A 24,272-nucleotide genomic window follows, 5' to 3' on the forward strand; every position below is an offset into this window, starting at 1 on the left:
GTATTTATAGAGGAAAACTCAAGTAAATTTGAATTGAACTGCAAGTGTCTCGATCAGAAGGCACAGCACTGAGGTACCATGAGAAAAGTTAGATGGGGGGTTAGCAGCAGACACAAACCACCTTCCCCTCAGCTATTCTTCCCACTCTTTTAAACACAAGGCTGCAATGACTCGTTTGTTTTTACATGTTTAAACTGTTGTATACAAATTCTGGTGCATTGATTTGAGAAGAAAATAACACAATAATCTTAAAGCAAAACTGTGTCATATTCTTAAAAAAAAAATCATGGTTTTTTTTTCAGATCAAAGTCTTTTATCAGGTGCCTGACCTGAGGTTCCAAGACTCAACAGGCAAAAACAAAAAGATGCTTTGGAACACGGAGCTGTTGCTGGGTAAGGAATTTATTTATTCCATAGATGCCAAAGTTCCAACTGAAACAAAAAACAGACTCCCTCCCACAAAACTCTCAATGCAAGCAAAGTCCTGCACCTACAAATCAAAAAATGTGGAAACAATATATCCTTTTGAATTTGGATGATGAGTAGGAGAAGAGGGAGGAGTGACTAGCTGCTTCCCAGTCTCTTTCATTCTCCTGATGCTTCCAGTCCCTAATCTTGACTGTGGATGCAAATAGTCGAAAAAACGTCCCCACCAAATATTTGCATTTAAACAAATAGACAAAGGTCATTTTGAAAAGCTACCTCCTCATGACTGCAGTGTGAGGTGGCAAGTTCCATGTGTCCCTGCCCTCCTGACAGCGTGGTTAAAGCTCCAGGGTGGTACAACACTCAGTATGGTGCTGCACACTAGGATTTAGCTACTGTAGGCAAATACAGCTGAGGGAGAACAGAGAGGCCTGTGTGTGTGTGTATGTGTGTGTGTGTCACACTGTTCAACAGCATCATGGATACAGGTAAGACCTACTCATTCATATACAAGCCGCTCTTGCTTTAATAACAGAAATTATATAGGTTTTACCTTGTAGAATTTAAGTTTTTTACTTGTATTATTTAAAGCTGACTTTAATTTTAGATTGTGAATGGGAAAAGTGTTTGTGGGGTCTTCTGTATGTGTAACAAGACAATTTGTATCTCAGCAAATATTTGATTATATATGTACTTATCAAGTAGATCCTAAAAATAAGTCCTCTAGAAATGTATGTATCAGCAAAGACAGATTTGTCACAAAATATTCTAAATAAAGTTACATAGATAACTGTGATATTTTAATGTATGTTCATTGATATAATCTGTAGCATATGTTTGAAAATGGAGTGAAGTCCAATATAATTAGACAAAAAAAAGATTTCATATTTTCAAGAACCTCAGAGCTGTGCAAAGTTGGGTCGTATCTAAAAGATCCATTCAAAAAGCTGGGGTCTTTTACATAGAGTTTTTTTTTGCATGCAATTTCCTTCTGCATCATAATGTTTGCATTTTCATTGAGTTTGGACTTCTGCTTCCCAGGAATATCCCCAAATCACACCAACACCAACATGAGTTTTGTAAAGAGAAATGATAACTGTGTTGTTGTTTTTTTAAATTGAATGTTTATTAGGTAATTATCCCCCCCCCCCCTCCCTTCTCTCCCTTACACACACATCCTACCCCCTCAAGTGTTTGCTTACTGAAAGGTTTCAGCAAGTGTTTGTAGTTAATTGCATCTTTTTTAGCAGGCCATTTGCATCTACCAAACCAAAGGCAATTTCCATGACATTTACACACCAATCCCAAAGAGTCATTCACCTATATGCATAAAACTGTGAAACATTCAAATGAACACACAATTGTGGGGATGAATGAAAATTTGTATGAAGCTGTGTTACAAGTTGAACTGTTTCTGTACTTATATCACACAAAGCGTCAGATGCTTCTTTTCTCTCCTTATCAGAATATTCTAAGAGAGTGTACCAAGGTGTTCGAGTCAAGCATACGGTTAAAGACCTGCTGGCGGAGAAGCGATCCCGACAGACGAATGGACCCAGATACAGTGTAAACACAATCTCCTCTACACTGTCCTGCCTTTGTCCTGTCCTTTCTCTCCACCTCATTTTTCTCTCAAATCAAACATTGTAGCCACAGTTGACATTCTGTTGGTGACACAACCCGAGGCAGTGTCTTTAAAAGCATCCCTTCTCTCTGTTTACATTTTGTGTTGTTTTGTGCACTAACGATCCTGTGGTTGGTCCATTCACCACCTGTACCTTGCTCCCCTCTTCTGTCTCTGCTCCCCTAAAGCGCTTGCAAAAGCCTGTCAGTAAATAACTGAACACAGTGTGTGTAGAGATACAGAGTCCTATTCTCACCTCACAAAAGAACATTGACATAATGCAAGTAATGATAATGGCCATGATCTTCCAAAAAGTCCCTCGAGCTGGAGGTAGAGGCGGGGTGGGACGATTGAGGTGGACAGGTAGAGAGAGGGCAGTGCGGGAGGCTGCCTATGCAAAGTTTGATCCGTGCACACCTGCCAGCCGATATTGTCCTCTGCCATGAACAGGCTCCAGACAAACCTCTCATTGTTGCCTCAGAAACACACACACACACACAAACATGCACGCAAACAGTCAGACTAAATCTGTCTGTGCTTTAGACGTCTGCATGCACAAGCAAGACCGGCTTTTCATTTCCCACAAAATGCCTGTCAAAAGGCTTTTACAGGATAGTATTTACTGTTTGTTTTCTGTGGAGTGTCGGCATGTCCACTTCATAGATATGAGGGCTGCTGGTGACTCGGGTTATGTGGGGATTATGTGAGAGACAAAAAGAAAAGAAGCATTCAAATACAGCAACGAGACAAGTCTAAAAATTTGTCTTATCCCATCCAATTATCAAGGAATTCCTTAAAAAATAAATGGATGGGTCATATCGTGCTGCATTATACTTCATAATAAATGGAGGCTCACACACTTATCATTGCACCTAGTATGACTCTTTAAAATTGCCCTCACTAAACCAGAGAAGAAACATCAGCATACTGCTGTTTATTGCAATTACATTGTTAGTTAAATTACCTACTTACTTTCTATCCCAAAATATCATCAGCCTACAAACAATCCTCTCTGTAGATATATAACCAGAAGAGGAAGTTGTTGAATTTAGTTGCCTTTTTACCTCCTGTTTCACTGTTATTGTAACATTTGAATTTGTTTCTTTTTATGTGAGACCTTTACATGACATTTATTTTATCTTGACTCCCTTCAGGAAGATATATTGTATTGCAATAGAGCAGTTTGCCCACCGCTGTATCGAGACACCTGGCCTTCAGCATCCCAATAGTGCGCTCCACAACGGCACGGGTGCTTTGATGCGTATATGTGTGCAGTCTATTGCTCCGATTATGTTTGGTTCTAGCAAGCCAAGTTGTGGCTTTAGCAAGCTGCATGTTTGCAGCAGCATAGTCCTTGGCAATCTTGGCGATTTCAGCTATTCGTCTGTCTCCGCAAGGATATCTACACGGTCTCGGAAGACATGCTCACTTCCAAGAGCCTAATGCTCTAAGGCATCCAAAAGTAACAAGTCAGCTGCTGGTTACACTTCCCGTTAACCTTAATGTTGACACAATTATGGGGTATAATGTATATTTATTTATGATTGCTTCAAAGTAATAAAATATACAATCCATTAGTCAAGCAAACTTGATTCGAATAACAGCGGACTATTTTACGAAACTCCTACAACAGCTCTGGATCACTCGTAAATTCTGTTCGTACCTGAAAGAAAACTTAAAATATGAAAAAACTGGTGAATGCGCAAATTCTCTCAAATCACTCGTACGCACGACTTAAAGGGATAGTTCACCTCTTTTGAGATGAAGCTGTATGACATCCGATATTAGCAATATTGTTTATGAACATTGACTTACCCCCTACTGCAAACTGGGAGCCGAGTTCCGTTTTGGCGTTAACGAAAGTAGCCCGGCTAGTTAGCTGGGGTTTAAAAAATAAAGCGTTTTTCTTCTCAAAACAATATGCGTTCAAAAGAGTAATACATTTGCATCACAAAATCGTTCTCCAGGAAAAAGTCAGACCTCACAATCGCTTGGCGCTATTTTCTCTCCCTTCGTATCACTGCGTGCTGCCACCTGCCGACAGCCGCGCCTGTTACGGTGTTTGCTGCTCGGAAGCAGGGGACTGCTTGGTCTGCACTTTGGTCTGCACGGTCTACACAGCACGCAGTGCACTTAATAGATATTAGTCAGGATAATACAGACAGGGTGGTGAGGCTGGAAGATGGACTTGGCTTTTGTCTTCAGACCAGATCAGCCTCTGTAAAACACATCTGCTGTCTGCATTTTACTTTAAACATACCAACTCTATATGTTAAAACTATGAAACAATAGGTTCAAGGAGGGGTAAAATAAGCCAGGGGTCAGTGGGTTCACAGATTAGAAAAAGGCAGCTGCTTAAGAAGATAGCTTTTGCTATTGTTAGTGTCCTTAACAACCCAAGTAATGGCTGTAATTTTGATCCTGACCTCAGAATGATCGAAACTTCTATCCAATCTACAACAGATCTGACTTTCTAATTGACATTTTCAAAATGAAGGTACAAACTTAAAACAAAATGGAGCACTAAGGCAGAGCCATGCTATTTAAAAAAGATGTGAAGTGCTCAACTAAAAGTTGACATAATGAAATATTTTAGTACAGTTAGAGCAGTTGATCCTTCAATCTCCACGCTTGCCAGAAAAATTGAACTTTAAACTGTAGGTCACAGTACTTTTTTATTTTATTAATTATATCATATAAGAAATATTGTTAGAAAAAATAGCTGCACAGGATTATGGTCTGTGTTTAGGTTTATTTGATTTTGTTTAGCTAACTATTTGTCCATTAGCCACTTCTAACTATTCCATTCTTACTCATCTGGCAACAGCAAAATCTGTCATAATTTTATACGGTTTTTAGCTGAATCCTTCAACTCTATGTTTCATTTATCTAGTCTCTTTGGTCTATCTTTTCTCCTATCTGGGTATTCATCTGGGCATGTTTGGAAATTTAGTGTTACGTTATTCATCCAGGCTGCACGGTGGTGTGGTGGTTAGCACCATCGCCTCACAGTCAGTGGGTCTACATGATGAGATTAATTCGATTATAACTATAGTTGAGTTATGATCCTTATTTGAGCAAGGGTAATTATCCTTGGATATATGGTGGTGAATGAATCGAATCATAGGCACAAAGCATTTCATACCCCGGTACGATAGGTGGCGCTATATCCATTTCAACTATTGCTAATAGAGCCACTTTCGGCTGACCGCTTCACCACCAACAACAACAACAAACTCAGGCATTCGAGAAAATGGCGAACGAAGAGCAAGATGAAGCTACGTCCCTCTACATTTGGTCTGTGATGAGCTGCTTGTTGCACAAACGCGATGCACAACGGAGCATTCTCCATCGCTTTGTTTGTTTCTTCCCGACAGCGGTGACAAGAACAGTAATATTGTCTCCTTTGACTTCCGGTTCACGACCCACGGAAAAAATCTCGAGCATGCACAGAACGCAAAGTCCAATTCATTACGTGCTGCACCGTCTACAAGGTCGATTAGTGTGACTTTCAACCCAGTTATCCCGGGTTCTTAATCTGATCACGAGTAATCCGATCCAATTTGTTGTCAGATTAAGCTGTGTACATGAATTTAATAACTCAGTTTTATTGTAATTTAGCCCTTAATCCGATTTTTACAGTGCCATGTAACCCCACTGAGTGAGAGGGTTCCAGGTTCAACTCCTGGTTGGGGCCTTTCTGTGTTTGCATGTTCTCCCCTTGTATGCGTGGGTTCTCTCTGGGTACTCCGGCTTCCTCCCACTGTCCAAAAACATGCATGTTCGGTGAATTTGTGTCTCTTGTCCTTAGGAATGAGTGTGACTGTGACTGTGTGTGTGTGTGTGTGAGTGTGGTTGTTTGTCTCTGTGCCCCCCCCCCCGCAACCCGACCGACGGATTAAGCTGGATGGATGGATATTTAGCCATTGCCCTTTTTATTACTTTTCAAAAATTCTTTGGACTTAATTCTTTGGTTGCATGCTAACTAACCAGTGATCTCAGTTGCCATGTATTCAGGTGTTATAGCTAACTAAAAAGTAGATTTACAATAGATGAATAGAAATGCAAATATGTGTACATACTACTTTCCAACTTTCCAAATGCCTCCTAAAAAATATTGAGGTCCTCTTGGGGTAGAAGTAATGACAGTTGTGAGTTAGTGGAATTTCACTTGCATAGTTTTGATGGGTGGATTTTAGCATTTGTTGGTTGAATTTCAGACAACCTCAGTTGAATGTCTAACTTTTAAAAGTAATTTCAGTTTTCCAAAGCCTCTGCTCTAACCTATGTCACAGTCACAGTATTTTTAAATAGTAAGATAGTATGTTCTTATGTTCTCTTTAGTATGCAATATTTTCAACCTAATTCAAATTATAGGTAGACAATAACAACAGCACACTGTTTCCCTATATTTGCTCTTCTTTTCAATGCAAGTTTTATTTGTATGTTTATAAATTGTGCTTCAAGACCTAATAATGACAAGAGGCACACAGTAACTATAGCCCTCCACATTCTTATGTTGGCTAATACCACTTTTTATCTCAGAGAATAAAAGGCCATTGAGAGAGAAGAGCAAACCCTGACCGCAGAGTAAGTCTGCTCATGTTGGAACATGAACAGCTTCAGGGAAAATGTAAAGATCTTACGTCATTTCACTTCAGCTGCTAAGTCTTGTCTAGAAATTTCTATTGAGTTATGCCCAGACACGAGCTATTACATAAATGAGCTGAAACAATTATAAATAAAAGTGTGGTTTAAAAAATTTGAGGCTTTAACATTTTAAAAGATTGAAAATATGTTTTTAACCCACATGACCCTCTGGGTTAAAGTTAGCTAATAGGCAAATGTAGCACTGGGTTCAAAATAAGACAATGATTTGATGATCAATATGGAAAAATTGGTGTGCTACAGAAGCAACCAGAGACTGTAGAAAATAACAAATCTTAAAATAGGAACCAAAAAAAAAAGATACATTTTGACACTGAGTCCTTAAGTTTAATTATTGTAACATGATTAATATTATCATAAAGTCAAGCACAGACCAGGAAGTAGGAAGTAGGAATATTCACACAAAAAAAGAAAAGTTTTATACGCATGTACCCTTTTTTAAAGGATTAAATCAGTTTAATGTCTTATTGTGCAAAATTGCATAACACAAGAAGTCAAAACTTTTGCATAGGAAGGAAGAGTTTTTTCTGTGAAACAAGATTAAATAAATACATCATCATTATCCCGCATCCCCCAATACATCACAGTCACACACAAACAAACACACATTATATGACTCTCTGAGCTTGAGCGAGCCAATTTCCATACACAGCCTTCAGAGATGCACTGAGCCATACCTGGGCCACATGAGGAAGTCTTAGCACTAGCAAATTACATTCAAATTTAGCCCTCAAAATTTGCTTGCATCCCAGCCAACATGGGCTTAATATCAATTCTTTCATGTTAGCCATATGCAAACAAGAGACCCTGCCACTCTCTGTCCTGTTTGAGCTGCGCAGCATGTCTGCACTTAGGCAGTTCAATAAAGGTTGTTTTTCGTGACAATTTCACTTACACCCTTGAGACTGTGCTGTCCAGGATATAATAGAATAGAATAGAAAATACTTTATTCAAATGTGGTGGGTGTGGTGTCGATGTGTTTTAAGGGAGAGACACATAAAGCCTAAAATTCTGCTAAGTAACTTCTTAGCATCTAAGCCTAAAAAACATGCAGACATTTCCTTAAAACATTTTTTGTCAGAGTAAAAAACTACGAGAAATTCACGAGTCATACAAACTGATGAAAGTGATAAAGTCACACAGCTTTTTACAAAAAGTAAGCAGAGAAACAAAGAATATGAGAGAAAAATGTGTTTATAACCCATTTAAGTCTTATACAAACGCAATCGATATTGTAGCATTGCAATCTGAAATCTTATGTCTCTTTCACAGGGAGGATCAACCACTCCACCTTCGTTTGTCCAGATGCCAGGTGAGACTCGGGAGAACAAAGACCCTCAACACTCACTCTTTGCTGCAGTCTAAATATCTCTATCAACACTTTCAGTGAGAGTGCTCGCTGTTATCTTAATTAATGCTTACATTGTTGCCATACTTTATGCTTGGAGGACCCCCGTTTGTCCATAATCACTGTTGCTATGATAACAAGGCAAGGCATCTTTATTTATATAGCGCATTTCATACAACAGGCAACTCAATGTGCTTTACATAAAGACAAGGCATTTAAAAGATAAAAATTAAAACAAAGTTAAAAGCAATCAAAGAAGAGGGGGAAAAAGAAAAATATAAAAAATAATCATTAATTAATTAATTTAAAAGCAAAGAGTGCAGATAAAATACTTTCAGCTGTCATATGCACAGCTAAATAGAACTGTTTTCAGCCTGGATTTAAACATTGTCAGAGTTGAGGCCTGTCTCACATCTTCTGGAAGACTGTTCCAGATTTTAGGAGCATCAAACTGAAACGCAGCCTCACCTTGTTTAGTCCTGACTCTGGGCACCAGCATGAGACCCCTCCCTGAGGCAGGAGACCCCGCCCTGAGGTTCTCAGAGTCCGAGTTGGTTCATATGGCTCTAACATGTCAGAGATGTACTTTGGCGCTAGACCATGAAGAGACTTGTACACAAGCAGAGCTGTTTTAAAGTCTATTCTCTGAGCGACAGGAAGCCAGTGTAGAGACCTGAGCACTGGACTAATATGGTCGTATTTCCTGGTTCTAGTCAGGACTCGAGCAGCAGCGTTCTGGATGTACTGCAGCTGTCTTACAGCCCGTTTAGAGAGCCCAGTGAGCAGGCCGTTACAGTAGTGTAACCTGCTGGAGACAAACGTATGGATCGGGCTTTCTAAATCTGATTTAGACAATATTCCTTTGATTCTGGCAATGTTTTTCAGATGGTAAAAAGCTGATGATGTTACTGATTTAATGTGGCTGTTAAAATTCAGGTCTGAGTCCAATATTACCCCGAGATTTCTAACTTGATTATTAGGTTTAAGAGAGAGAGTCTCAAGGTGACTGATAACACTTTCTCTTTGTTTCTGTGGGCCACAGACAATGATTTCAGTTTTGTGAATATAATTTCTGTTGTTCTCTTCAGGCTCTCATATGCTGTCCAGCTATTATGGCATGAGACGTCCCTTTATATCTGACACAGACTTCTGCTCATCAACCAAGCAGTTCTCCCCCGATGTCTATTCCTCCACTTTAGGGGGTAAACCCCTTGGCTGTGAACCCTCAACCATGAGCAGTTACTCCTCCCTAATCGACAGCTACTACCCTGAAACTTTTGGTGATTACCGCAGCGTCGCCACCTTCTCCAGCCCCGGAGGGTCCTTCCTGCCCTCGTCAGCCATATCATCCCTGCTGCCACCTTTCAGTGGAGAATCCTCGCATTTATTCCTGGTAGGTTTCTGGCTTGGGCACCCCATTAAGATAGTACTAAGGAGTGAAGAGGGACAAAGGTTACAATCATCATGATGAATTAAGTAAAGGTGGAATCCACCTACTGATAAGTATGAAAGAAAATAGTATCCTTTCATTCAGTCTGGAACCACTTCGGTAGAAGCACTTGTAAAAAGAAAAAAAAATATTTCTCCTGCTGACATGTTGCTATGCTACAACTCGATGTTATGACCTGTCCCAGACCTTTCACATCCATCCATATCCATGTTTTTGTTTCACATATGCTGCAAATTACTAATACTCAAACAGATCACTTTTCATCCGCACATTACTGATAAATGTCAGGTTTTTGTGGTGGTAGATACTTCCCTCTCTTCCTTAGAAACAGCAGATTTAACGGACTACAAAACTGCACTGTTGGGCTGTCAGCTGATTTGCTATCGGGATATGTCCGCAACCATCCTTCCAGCTTTAAACACAAACACTGTGTGTGCTGCACGTTTATAAAAAGCTAAAGTAACATGCAAAAAGTTTTCAAATACCAAGAGTTTGAGTTGACAGGATGGAAAATCCCAGCTGGAAATATTAACTTTAGGTTGTGAATGTTAATCTGCCCTTCAGTAGCACCCTCTGCTGCTGCTGACAGCATACACACTCTGTGAGTTTGTCTTCAGTCATGATAGTTTGGAGACTGTTTTGAAACAAGGTTTGTCAAAATGTCCTATTGTTTAGGAATTTTTAAATAATATAACAAATACATTACTTAAATAAATCCTTTTTACAAGTCAGACCCCAAAATGTCAATGTTTACTTGTTTTCAGTGTTTTCTGGCAAAAAACACAAAAATTCAATGACTTTGTCAGACACTTTACACATTTACAGGTGCTTTGGTATCCAATATATACTTACACATATAACTTAGGTTAAAAAAAAGAATAAATAGAAAAAAAAAAAAATAGATAAATAAAAGAATAAACAGAATAAATAAAAAGTAATAATAAATAAGACAAAAGTAGTACAACAGACTCATTCCCGGGCTCCATCTCTTCATAAATGTGGGTCTTTGTAGCCTTATTGCTACTCTGTATAGTTCAGCCTTGGGGATAAGGAAATAATCAATTCTAGAATAGGATGCATGCTTATGCGAATAAAACATAAAGTCCCTTCAATTGGAGTATCTGCTTCGCCATGTATCTGTAGATTGATATTTTAATGTTTTACTCATTCGAGGGCGTGGAGTAGTGGAGACTGGCTGTTTATCCATAAATTATGACGTAACACAATTGAAATATCCACCCATTAGCAGGATCCCAGAACTGTGCTGTGTTATCACGTTTACATTCATAAAAGACACATCTATGACATCAATGGAACCATTTAATGAGAAGAGAAGTACACTTTCTCAGCCCAAGATTTCTTTAATTTTTCATGCTCCATGTCAGATAAATGCGCAAAAAACATATAGAAGCAGCTGTGGGACAAAGCCATAATATCAATACTAGGCATTGGGATATTGATGAGTCTGTATTCAGCAACGATCTGCCTCTCTTACTGCTTTTCTTAACATACAAAGATCCCAAGGGGAACACTGGGATCAAAACAAAAAGAGCAACGGGGTACTCTCTTGGACTCAAGAACATGAGTGTCGAGTTAGTTCTTTGGAACCTAGTCCCAAGCTGCACAAGACGAACAAACAGCTATGTAAGCTGTTATCTATGCTAAAGTAGAAAGTAGTAATTGCCTGTGCTTACAGATCCAGATATGGACAGAGGCTGTAAGGTGTGCACTACACAGGCTCCTACAGATGCACAATGTAAGATAAAAGTAAGGTATAACAACGGCACCACAAATGATACAGATCCCGGACTGTTTCCTGTGTGTGGGGGATAGGCATATTCAGAGTATCTAAACTTAAGGACACACAGGATAGAAGATAACATTTTAACTGAGGACACTGTGGGCCTTCAAAAACAAGTGAAAAAAAAGTTTCAAATAAATCAGGTCGTCTTAATTTGGAGCAAAATAATCAGAATACTGTAAATGCACTCATTACAACACTTTGATCAAATGCACACACCTGCAACGCACACACAAACGTGTGCACATACACATTCTCCAGTTACTTTCTCAATGTGCCGCTACAGTCGCGCTACTTTTCCTACATGATAGAGTGATCATAACTGTATATGAATGCGAAACGGAGAGTCGGTATTTCAGAAATCCAGTAGATCTTACTTTATATACAGACTCAAATACTCCATGCAGTCTCCGTCATAGTGTAATTTCGCAATAATGGCACAAGGTTTGTCTCCTGGCTTCCTAGACCCAAGACTGTGATGAGAGCGATCAATTTTTATATCCTTGTCTATCCGCAATGTCTCTTTCAGTAGTTTAGAAACTGCTGGGGTTGAGCTTGAACCCGGTTGTTGTGGGACTCCCACAATCCGGATTTTCCCTCGTCCGCCCCTCTAGGTCTTCACATTTTGCTTTCAGGTCTTCCACTTCACTTTTAAGAGTGCTCACCGTGCTTTGAAGGGAGACAAGTTCATCCGACCTTTTTCAGAGGCCCCCTTCGATGTCTCTGATGTCTCCTCTCATTTGCTCAATTTCGGAGCAATGGCAGTGGCGTTATTATTCACATTTTCAGATTTTACCACCTGTAACTCACATTTTAGTGCATCAAAATCTTCAGCTAACGCGTTTTTCAGTTCCTGCCTTATCACTATGGATATATCTGATCTCAGAGAAGAGAGGATGTCCGACTTTATCATGTCCAGATCCATGCTTGTAGCTTCTGGTTTTGTTTGCGCAGCAGGTCGGTTGGGGCTACCTGGTGTTGAGGCCTCAGGCCTTGTACTGGAGGAGGTGGCAAACTTGTATTTTTGAAGATTTGCTGCCATGTACTGCAACGAAAGCGACTGATATCAAACGTTTACATGTTATTGACGACAGGGGTATATCATTTAAGTAGTATGTCAAAGTTTTGATGCCGTTGAAACTTTAAATTATTAGGGACCCAGCAGGAGCACTCACAAACACGTCTTTCTCCACGTCTTGCTCAACAGCGCCCATAGTGTTCATTTTTAAAAAAGTTCTGCTGCCATTTAATGTTGTAACACCCTTTTTTATCCAAAATCAATTACCCCAATTCATACCCCTCTCTTCTGCTGATTTTACCAAATCACTTTTTTTAATCAAATATTGTTTATTATTCCAGATAAGACTGTAATGAATTTGGTTATTCAGTTTAATGCGTTTAAAGTTTATGCCAGGTAAATTAATCTTTAAATCCCTTCCATCTTTGTTAGCAAGATTCTTCCAACAACTTTGAAGCAAGCTGTTAAAAACGTGTTAATTCTTTTGCAAGGATTGAATATTAGTGTTTTCCCTATAACTAACATTTTTACGAGTAGTTATACCAAAATATGTGGCTTAATTTTTTATTGAAATATTGTAAATTAAAGTTGGCTTATTATCATAGATTGTTAAAATCTCACATTTTTAATATTCAAATGTAGCCCTGATGCATCCGAAAAGGATACAGCTTTTAAAACATAAGATAGCTGATCAGCATCCCTGAAAAACAATGCTGTATCATCTGCTAAGTGTATAATAAATACTTGGGTGCCCATAATATTTAAAGGTCTTATATCAACATCATTTTAAATATACACGCAAACAGTTCAGTTCTGAATCTGGTGTCTGGTGGGAGTGAGTTCCAGAGTTGGGGAGCAGAGCGACTGAAAGCTCTGCTCCCCATGGTGCTGAGACGGGCAGAGGGCACAGAGAGGTGGAGGGAGGAGGATGACCTGAGGGAGCGATATGGGATGACAATGGAGAGGAGATCAGACAGATATGGGGGGGCGAGGTTGTGGATGGCCTTGAATGTGTAAAGTAGGGTTTTGAAAGTAATTCTGAATTTGACCGGGAGCCAATGAAGCTGCTGGAGGATGGGGGTGATATGGTGAAAGGAAGGGGTACCGGTGATGATGCGGGCTGCAGAGTTTTGAACCAGTTGAAGCTTATGAAGGGATTTGTGAGGGACACCGAAAAGGAGTGAGTTGCAATAATCTATGTTCAAACTTGTCAAAAGCTTAAAAGAAATCTAAGAACAATATAATACCACTGCTTATGCATATGAGTATGCATATCACTAACATATCTACTAGCAAGTACATGAGTAAAATAATTGTTTATAAATCATCAGTAATTATTTTATCCTTGTTTGGTTTTGGTATTAAAATAATTTAACCATGTCTCATTGTTGTTAAGAATTTGTTATTCTGTAGAAATGTTTTCAATGCATCATAGAGCAATTCACTTGCATATGTATTCTTAAACTCAAACTCAAAGCTTTAGCCTTTGACACTCCTCACTGTACTGCAGTGAATGATGATTGAATGATGATTGACTTTTACCCCCCCCCCCCCCCCGAGGAGGTCAGTAAAGGTACACACCAGGAAGTAAAGGATAAAACACAACAGTTAATTATCACAAAGGGTCTTCTGTGCTGAAGTTTTGCTGATGAGGGAATAAATGACTAAATTATCTCTTGTGTTTTCCTGCATCAGAGAGACTCGTGGGAGCAGTCAGGACCAGAGCCAGTATCCCAGGTTGAAGCCCTCTGTCCAGACAGTCTGGCCACTGTTAGCGCAGCACCTTCCATGTCCAGCCCAGAACCCCCAGGGAGCCCCTCTCAGTACCGCTCCCCAAGTCGAAGCTCCTCCATGGGCCCTGTCACCAACAGCCAGCCCTACACCCTGCACTCATTAGAGGATGTTCACTACCACCCTTTAACCACCAGTACCGCATACCCCGTCCCTTCCTCTTCCTTTCCCTGTCCACCATACATGAGTAACCCCGTCACTGACCTGGTGTCCAAGATGGGGACGGAGGAGGTGGACGATGGCCACAGCAGCCTCCCCACCAACACTGACACCCACTCCTCCTGGGCAAAGGAGGACGGTGTGAGCTCCTGGTCGCCTTACGAAATTAGGAGGGCCTACTGACTGGAAAGGAGCCCAAGAGCCAGAATCTAAAAGAAGATTGAGTTTCACAGACAATTTATCAATGAAGTCAACAATACTGAGCCTGGCATAAATTATTTGAGAGCTGTTTTGACAATTTGATTTTCTTAGTTGAAGGGAAGAAATTCTACTTTGGATACTGGTAAGGTTTTTGGGAGTCTTAGATGGATGATTGAAGTAAATTATTCGTATTTATGGTGTATGAACTGAGCATGTGTGGTTATTTTGAACATGTTAGGTTATGTTACATGCTAAAGACCATTAACACTTTCCATGCAAAAGCTCCTCTTACATAGACCTTCAACTACTCATAAAAGAGTGTGGTGTATTCAGTGAAGAGACTTTCGAGTGCTACTATGATTAAGGTGGGTTGTAGAGCTGTTGCTTTGTTTCTGGTTCATCTAAAATTTTTAATTTCTCATTTTAACCTGGTTATGTAGACACACACTGTATTTTTTAAATTCTTGTAAGTTCATGAGTGAGGAGGCTCCTAGGTGAGAAGATTTAAAGAAATATAATATAAAGTATACAGTACATATGTATACAACGACAAACATTTTTACAGTTGAACTTGAAATGACACAGGCATATAACAACATGTAAAACAAACTATTTAAGAAAAAAACCCGATGATGATGAGAACAGTCAATCATCACCTTTTCAGGGTTACAATGATAGAGAAACAGCTCTAATTTCTGCTGACAGAATCTCTTCAAGTTGCATCTTAAAGTCACAATATAATCTTAATTTTAAATTAAGACATAGTTAATACAGTAACACTATTAATGTTCTGTGGCACTGTTACACCAGGTCAAATTCCTGTATACGTTGTACATTTGGCGAATAAAGAGATTCTGATTCTATTCTAGTGTAAATGGGAGTAAGAACATGTCTGCTCTGTGATTTTGAAAAAAAAATAATGTTGTTTCTCTGCCTCTAATAAAACGTTCTGTTTTGCATTTTAGAACTTCAAGGTCTTAGTCCTCAAAGTAAGTTATAACAGTCTGTATCTATAATTCCAAATCTGTTTACTAATAACATCATTTTTAAAAGAGTGAAAACTTTTTGTTTGATTAAACCTCCTTCAATCTGGTAAATGTGTTATTTGAATCCAGTGACTTGTCTAAATGTCTATTTAAAAAAAAAAAAAAAGAAAATGGCACAGCTCACTAACACCACATCTTCCTCTATGCTGCCTCCCAGCTGACCAAACATGTGCTCATAAGATGCAGTCTCAACCTGCAGCCACTTTCTGCTGTCTGCTACATTGAATGATCTGGGCAGTTGTGTCCCAACTCAGCCACAATAATGAGGGAACCTTAGAATACATTTTATGGCTGAATCACATGAGTGCCTCTGGACCTACACAACTTTAACCCAGACAAATTTCCCAACTATACATTCAGTGAAACTGAAGCAGTGCGACGTTCCCGTGGCATATTTAGGAAGTCCTAAATCTTAGTCAAGTCAACTTTATTCATGAAGCACATTGAAAATGGTAAATGGACTGTAATTGTATAGCGCTTTTCTAGTCTTCTGACCACTCAAAGCGCTTTTAACACTACATGCTTCATTCACCCATTCACTCCCACACTCATGCTGCCTTAGTCTATACATAGCTACGTGTTTCCTACATCGTTCACACACACTCATACGCTGATGGATGCATTGGTAGGCAACCTGTGGTTCAGTGCCCAAGGAGGCTTTGACAAGTGACCCGGGGAAGCTGAAGTCAAACCACCGACTTTCCAATTGGCGGTGGCACTGCTCTTCCTCCTGAGCTACAGCTGCATATTCTAGATGATCTTGTTTCAGTGTATAGCCTACCTGTGTTACCATTTGTCAACATTTTTCAGAAAAAATTTTTTTTTTTCTTTTTTAAAAATCCAATAAAACATTACATTACAAATGTTTAGATTTGCATGATAATAAAAACAATGTTTTTAAATGTAAATGTATTTGTAATTTTCCCAACTGTTGAGACATCCGCTGCTGACACAGGTAAACCGGAGTTCTGACTTTTGGCCTCTAGGTGGAGCCGTTCCACAGCCTGAGGAATCCAGGCAGTCCATTGAGGCAATGCAAAGGAGGGCTGGGATGCGGTGTGTAACAGAGATCACACAATAGGGAGAGGACCTCATGACACAAGCAAGCGGGGTTTTAGAATGATACACGAACTAAAACAAAACTATGCATTTATAATACATTTTCTATTGTGTTTTTTTATTTGAACGGGGATGCAAACAGGGATTTTGTGCTGCATCTTACTACTAAAGCATCAAAAAGAAAATCACTAAAAGAGTTATCAATACACCAGTAATACAACTGGAACTAAATTATCATGTTTCACCGTTAGTTGTTACAACTTTCTTTAGCTGGCTAACATGACATAATATTCAGCTTAAATTTTTTATTTTTATTTTTTTTCAAACCAAATGATTTCTTTACATGTTCACCTCATCTTCAATCGTTAATTGAACTGTGTTATTTCATCCAGAAATATACTTTAAGAATATTAAAGTTTTCAGCGTTGCCTTTTATGTTGATAATTAAGATAACTTTAATCAGTTAGCAATAAATTATCACGAAGGTGGTTTATTGCTGAATTAAAAAGACCACTCAGTACTTTCTCACTGGGAAAAAGAATAATGATGAATGGGAATGATTATTTCTTCTTCAAAATAGAAAGCCTACGACAAACATAACTTTCTTTAAGTGTGGAGCTGCATGGTGCAGGAGATGAGAGCCCAGGGACCACTTCAACCACTTTAACAGAAGCTGAAGGCCTGCGGTGGCAAAGATGGCTGCTGCCTTTGCCACGCCCCCTTATTTACCAATTGTATGTGTTTATTCTTTAGAAAAAGCTTTAAAATGTCTCAAGATATTTTGTCGGGCAGTAAAGGTGCTTCAGTAACGTGTGATCTCAGAAAAGGGGTGAAATGCGATGTCAAAGCTGCGCAAAAGACGCATTCAGAGCTGCAGTGTTTAGGAAGGGGTGTGATGCTCTGATATGGCAAATGAGGATAAAATTAATAAAAGTGTTGTTTTTTTCAACCAAACTATAAAATATTAGTATATTACATTAAAGCGGGGAGTATACAATATCCTTGCGTGGTCATTTTTATTGTAAAATCGATTTGAGACAGTTGCCTCTGAATATTCAAATTGAAAGTAACGCGCAATCAAATCATTGTCAAATCATTGAGTTCTAGGGGTTTTAAATAGTAGGCATGCAGGGAGAAAATCTCAAACTAATATGTTCCCAGCTATATTACAATATTGTTGTATGCTCTGAGTCTGCTGGAAGACATTTATGTAGAAGTTTTTGGGGAATTTTGCTCAAATTTCGTTCTTGGCCATTTTGCTGAAGCAGAAAGGGACGTTGTGGAGTTCCACAGGTCTTCTCCAGGGATCCTCTCCTCATTTCAGCCACCATGTCTGGTGAGTTTCGCCTCGGATTTTCATCAGGAAATTGGTTTATGACATTAATCCCTGTTTGACATGAAAGAGTAAAACAAAAAAAAATATGAGTATAGGCTGTATAAATTTAACACTTAGTAGCAAAATGAAAAGCTAAGTTGGGGCCATGTGCTTCATAAGGTGTTTATCTCTCTTATGTTCAATTCTTCATATGTTTACATGATTTATTGAACGACAGACTAAATTAAACTTCCTTGTGAAAAGTATAGAAGTTTAATGCTACCTGTTTTTATTGCTGATAGATGATTATACTCATTTCTTTTTTTAAACACTTCCATAAGCCCATAATACCATTATAGATCCACAACATGTTTAATTCATTTGACCACCGTTTGAATAAACTCCTCGGGATGATTAAATTATCATTTTCACCGATGTTTTTGATCTAGATTATTAACCACTGGAGGTAACATAAGACTTAGGCGTTCTACCGGAGCTGTCTGTGCGTAACGGGGCGTTAGAGTGGGATGTGTCTGCTTGTGACTTTAGGCCACTATTTCCCACATTTAAGACAAATCATACAGAAGCATTTAGCTGCATGAATATTTATAAGATGATGTTTCGCAGTCGAGCCTTCTTGTCTTATCCCCACTCAGTCCTTTAAATTACGCCTTTAAGCCTTAGTTACGCGCACCTATACGAGGCTTTCTTTGAGAATTATTGAACGAATGTCAAGTAGCCCATAGAAAAAAAGGGCAAATTATTTCATGTACAAACGACGTTACTTTTCACTAGCACGCAATGAGAATGGGGGTAGGGGTAATTTGCGAATAAATAATGACAAAATAGCGACTAATGTGGAGTTTTGTGTTTGTAAATGTTAACAACGCCGGCCTGAAATCGCAGTCGAATTTTTCCACAACAAATGATCACGGGACGAAGGTACCGCAGTGGAGTGGTCTGATTTGTGGGCTTTTACTTTAACAACTTTACACTCAGATCGACAGCTATAGGTTAGAAAACGTCTTCATTTTACGAAGTCAATTTTTATAGGCACGGATCGTTTTACTGACACTTTCAAGCCTGTGTGCGTCATCCAACTTTACAAAACAATCTCAGGGACATTTTAACTCTAGATGGATCCCTGTGAACCCCATAAGCATTAAATAAAACTCATTTATGTTCATGATTGGGAATTTACTTACTAGAGCGCATTTTCTGCCAGTTTTCTTTGTTCCTGGTCTCGGCGGGTGGTTCGAGAGCGCAGATCACAAACAAAATGCAGTCAGCAAAGGGGTGTAGAAGGAAAAGCTTAGCTTTGTGCCGTCAGCCGGGAGCGGTTTTGTGTGATCCGGAGCCACCGCGCAGAGCAAGCCCGTAGATGAACTCTTTTACGCACAGTGGATTTTTTTTTTAAAAGACGGGCACATTTAAAGTCTACATGCAGTTCAACCTACAATTTATAGTTCATTATTGAATGTAATGTTTCCACAGTCTGGCCGAACAGTTTATGATTATGTGGGACAAAACGGACGATTTCTCATCACATTTTTGTTTATTGGGATGAACATTGTTATTTCTTGCATTTCAGGGGGAAAAAATACAAGGGGGGGGGGGTCGTTGGTGGTGTAGGGTGGAGAGGTGTCCATGACAGCTACTGTCTGCTCCTTTAGTATTAGTAAACAGCAGTAACGCGCTGTTTTCTCTGTGCAGAAAAGCCAAGGGTGTACCTGGGTGTCCGAGTGAAGACCACGGTCAAAGAGCTACTGCAAAGACACAGAGCCCGGGAGGCCAACAACAAGAAACCTAAAACGGTAAACCTGCCCTGCCTTGCTTAGTTATATCTCTCTATACAGCTTTACATCACTCTACTATAAATCCCCCCTTAACTCGCATGCCCGCGGCTATTAAACATGCACATGCGTAACCCTTATAGCTTGTGATTATGTCATAAACAATGAATTCTAATCATTCTTGTTCTTTATTTCCTCCTCCCATATTTCCACCTCTTGATAACAAACCGCTACGCCAGGCTTACTTGGAGCTGAAGGAGCTTTCTGGGTCCATTTTCTCAAGTAAGTGTTCCTCGGATTAACATTCCCGTTTTTAGATTCACTATAAAACATGAGGCAAATCTATTGCATTTCTATCCAGTCTGTCCTAAATAACTGCCTAAATGACAAGCCTTCGTACACTCATATTGTTCACAATATGTAAACTCAAATCAGAATTTCCATGCACGATTCACTGAAGATAAAACATTAAATCTCCAGCCAACACAATGACTAAAATTGAACTAAAATGGGCATTAAGTTGCAGGAAGACTTAAGAAGCTAGATGCATTAATCGCACAGGATCAAAAGCACGCCACATTCCCCAACGATGACAGGCAGCAACCTGCCCTGACTCCAGAGACTTGGAACAAGATACTCACATGAAAGCCTCATGGCCACCTCTGAAAAAGTCTTGTTGGAATGCAATTCTAGTCAATTATTGTCAGCTCCAAGCCTGAAGTGCAGAGTCCTCACTTATATTTAAATATATTGGCTGATGGTGTCGTGACATCACTCTGAGCTTTAAAAAGATCCATGTCTTATTAAATGTGTTAGAATGCTGAGAGGACCCTATAGTTACTTTTGAAGAGCTTCCCCCTCTTTAGACTTGAATATTTAACCAGGTCTGAAATGCAACAAAAGGCTGAGGCCGGGTCCATTTTCAGCAGCTGTTTCCTTTTTTTATTTTGTTCAACATTTTTCTAACTTTGACATTATATTCCTTCAGCTCCCCACGCAGACCCTCCTCCGGCCGCTCCCCAAACTGACTCGAGCAGGAGCGCTTCACGAGCCCCCCAGCAGCGCACATCCTCTTTCCTGGTCCCTGACGGTTCGGGCACTATCCAGATGTCAGGGAGCGCGTTCAACGGAATCCATCAGCAGTTTGGGGACGGGCCGTTGCCATGCAACGGCTATAACAATAATAATGGAGGAGCCATCGATTACAACGCTCCTCTGCCTCCTCTCACAACCTCCTCCCCGCTGCCCTGGTGCCACGGACTGCCCTCAGACGCGGACTACCATGGACACGGGATGGTAGGTTTCTCAAGATCTGTTATTAAAAAATAACTACGTTTAGTCTTTTTCTCGTTTAATGTGGTTATGGTTAAATATGCAAAATAACCATTGTAGCCTCTCCTTGTTGGCAACGTTTTTGTGTACATTCATTTAGTCAGTCCCGGATAATCCAAGCCTAATTACTCTCTATTGAAAAAGTAGCCTACACTTGCGTGTGAAATGTAGAAAAAAAGAAAAAAAACATTAATAAATGAATGTGTTTGGACATCAAGACTCAAATTCACAAATAAGGAAATGGTTTTACAATCCTTAATCGCCTGAAACAACATCAATGTCTTTTGATCTGTATTAGAGCTTTCTCGTGTTATTCCTTAAACACAACAGTGTTCGAATTTACAATCCTGGAAATAGTTGTGGTCTGCTGGTAGATTCAGGACTTAAATTTGCTTAGTAATATAATCTAGTAAAACTATATAAATATAGCCTACCCACTTCATGAGCACATGCTTACTTTTGCAGCTTTTATTAAAAACCCGGTGTACCTGATGAGCCTTTGAGCTTCGAGTTTCAGTTTGATGTGCCTTACATGACACATCAGAAAACTCCTGCTCCACATAATATTCACTGTGTTGTGCTCTCCTCTGCTCCTTCAGGCTGCCTGCTCCTCATCCGAGTCTCTAACACCGTGCAACCCCATGGATCACAACAGCTACTCCCCACAGGACTCCTTCTCCTCTTCCCCCTCCTCTTGCTATGACTCGCCCACCAGGATGGAGTCCAGCTACTGTGGTTTCTCCTCAGAATACTGTCACTACCAGCACTATAATCCCCAACAGGACTGTGTGCCCGGCTGTTGGCCTGGCCAGCAGGAGATCCTCCCCACCCCTGATTACACACCCTACTACAACCCCACAGACTATCCATTTGCCTGCCCTGTTGAGGATAGCTATTTCAGGAAAGATTTCCCACTGAGCACTGAAATGTGTTACAATGTTCTATGATAAGAATTTGTGCAGTATTACCTTTTCCCTTGAGTGTAAATATGAATCTCAAGTACTCAGCAAGGTTGTTTGCTTGACTGATTGCTTTGCATTTCATCTTGTGCTCTGACTCTCTTTTGCTTCTGTAGATTAAATGATTAAATGAACACAGTATGAATAGGCTATAATTTTTGTAACTTTTTTATTATTTTTTTAGATTTATTTTCATACATGATTTGTTGCAGAACAAAATAAAAAAAAAAAGTGAAACTCATTTATGTGCTTGTTGTGACTTTCTGTTTTAAACGTCTTGTATCCGAACGTAGACCCACAATCTGTCCTTCAAAAAGCCATTGGAAACATATTACAGAGTACTGCCAAAGAAATGAACAACGAAGAGACTTTACTGTCATAGATGGGACAGTAAAAATCTTTAGTGTGCTGAATGAAGACAGCTAAATTAATTTATGGACGCTTTCTAAATATTCTGTTGAGCCTCTTTAGTTCTACAGCGTAACAGACGTGTAACAGTGTAGTCTGTAACCAGTATAAAGTTTAACCTTAGGGCTTTCTCTAACACCCAACAGTCTTACCAAACTATGAAGTTAACTTGAAACAAATTGCACCTTTTGTACAATCTACAGTAATTGTGCTTTTTTTATGGGTAATCTTCTACATGTAAAGGTTTGTTTTACTGAATCGTAATACATCTGATATTTTATACCCAGGACTGGCGCCCTGTCCAGGGTGTACCCCGCCTCTTGCCCATTGACCGCTGGGATAGGCTCCAGCCCCCCCGCGACCCGACCGACGGTATAGAAAATGGATGGATGGATGGATTTTATACCCAAGTCTTCCCTAAAGTTGGCAACATAAACAATCCTGAAACCTTTCACATATGACACATTAGGGTTCATCCCATTAATAAGGCTTACTGTGTTTAAAATGGATAAATAAATCAAATGTTTCATATACAGTTGCAGCAATCTAATTATACAGGACAACTTTGGTGTATTAAATGCATTAGAGGTAATAGCTTGTGTCTTTTACAATGGTTTCAGTGTAAGGAGAGATTCATTGCCTAAATGTGAATGTCAATAACATTTTGTCAGAATATAAGTATTTATTTTGTATTGCTTTTATTACCCAGTTAAAATATGTGCGTTATTAGTTAATAGAATATTGTCATTTTTGTTTAGTCTTGTCTGTCATTTTGTTCATATCACGACTGAACAAAACTTACTTTATTCTGTTAATGGAAGAAATGCTGAACTAAGTTCTTGGCAAATGTAGGAAGCTTTCTTGTATTACTGAAATCTGGATGTAGCAGGAGGAGGAGTATATCAGCATGAAATGAACTGACCTTTTCTAGTCATATTGTTTGTGACATTCCTGGAAGCAGAGCAAAGAATGAGTGGCAGCTATCTACCACTCCGCATTAATCATAAACCCAGGACGCAAAGTTAATTCTAAGTCATTTAAAAGCCAGCCGCTCAGTTTTTCATTCCTACAAGAGAAAACATAAACACTTTGACATCATCCCCCTGGCCCTTATTTTGAGTTTTTGTAGTAATTCTCACCTGAAAGTCATAGCTTCATGAGAGCTGGCAACTTGAACTTTTCATGTCAATTTTTAACCTTTCTAAACTTCTGCATTTAATTTATTACTAGACTCAATTGACTTTCTCAAACTGCAAACCAAACACACCCGTTCCTTTACCCAAACCCTTACTCTCATGCTATGACATGTTGAAACTGATAAATTAACAGTATTTCCTCAAATTCTTGTCAGATCATTTCTGAATACTGGACTTTAGTAAACTAGTATATTTTGGAAAGAGACCTCATTTTGACCCTAATTTGATGGCTATCAGATTCTTTAACCATATCGTAAGACTTAATTAGATAATCGTTGGCAATACAACAGAGGGAAGCCTCCAAAACCTTACTGTCAAATGTGTCAATTGTATTGTTGGTTGTGATGTAGCGTCACGGTATATAAAACTCAACAGACACAAGATTGTTGTGCCTCTGAAAAAGAAGGTAATCAGTCTGAAAAGGTTGGCTGTTCTGTTTAAATCATCACTGCTTAATCCTAAATAAACTTTGAAAACCTTGAAAGGAACTGGTGTTTCAATGATTTGAGAGAATTTCGCCTATTCTTTAATAATAGTTTAGTAACACCTTGGAAAAATTCACTTTAATTCAGTTTTATTCATACAGCGTCAAATCACAAAATATGTCATCTCGAGGCACTTCAAAACTACAGTCCAATTCAAGTCATTTACAAACCAATGAATTGTTTTTGTTGTTGT

At 39.3% G+C, this 24,272-nt stretch overlaps 2 protein-coding genes across 2 annotated transcripts; both read left to right on the forward strand.

Annotated features, from left to right (window-relative positions):
* The first annotated feature begins 722 nt into the window (after positions 1 to 722).
* pou2af2 (POU class 2 homeobox associating factor 2) lies at positions 723 to 16,182 on the forward strand. Its single transcript, XM_075474115.1, has 5 exons — positions 723 to 914; positions 1,892 to 1,992; positions 7,991 to 8,030; positions 9,155 to 9,459; positions 14,031 to 16,182. Exons 1-5 carry the CDS (start codon positions 872 to 874, stop codon positions 14,466 to 14,468), a joined length of 927 nt encoding a protein of 308 aa, XP_075330230.1. The 5' UTR covers positions 723 to 871; the 3' UTR covers positions 14,469 to 16,182.
* A 1,654-nt stretch (positions 16,183 to 17,836) lies between these two features.
* Positions 17,837 to 22,238, forward strand: linc.pou2af1 (lnc RNA pou2af1). Its single transcript, XM_075474117.1, has 5 exons — positions 17,837 to 17,927; positions 19,620 to 19,720; positions 19,939 to 19,981; positions 20,688 to 20,995; positions 21,631 to 22,238. Exons 1-5 carry the CDS (start codon positions 17,921 to 17,923, stop codon positions 21,976 to 21,978), a joined length of 807 nt encoding a protein of 268 aa, XP_075330232.1. The 5' UTR covers positions 17,837 to 17,920; the 3' UTR covers positions 21,979 to 22,238.
* The last annotated feature ends 2,034 nt before the right edge of the window (positions 22,239 to 24,272 follow it).

This window comes from Odontesthes bonariensis, chromosome 9, assembly GCF_027942865.1.
Source record: "Odontesthes bonariensis isolate fOdoBon6 chromosome 9, fOdoBon6.hap1, whole genome shotgun sequence".
NCBI lineage: Eukaryota > Metazoa > Chordata > Actinopteri > Atheriniformes > Atherinopsidae > Odontesthes > Odontesthes bonariensis.

Coding starts and splice junctions, on each gene's coding strand:
- pou2af2 (XM_075474115.1), top strand. CDS start 872: ATGTGTGTGTGTGTCACACTGTTCAACAGCATCATGGATACAG. Junction 915..1,891: donor CAACAGCATCATGGATACAG/GTAAGACCTACT, acceptor TCTCCTTATCAG/AATATTCTAAGAGAGTGTAC. Junction 9,460..14,030: donor AATCCTCGCATTTATTCCTG/GTAGGTTTCTGG, acceptor TTCCTGCATCAG/AGAGACTCGTGGGAGCAGTC.
- linc.pou2af1 (XM_075474117.1), top strand. Junction 19,721..19,938: donor ACAACAAGAAACCTAAAACG/GTAAACCTGCCC, acceptor CCGCTACGCCAG/GCTTACTTGGAGCTGAAGGA. Junction 20,996..21,630: donor ACTACCATGGACACGGGATG/GTAGGTTTCTCA, acceptor CTGCTCCTTCAG/GCTGCCTGCTCCTCATCCGA.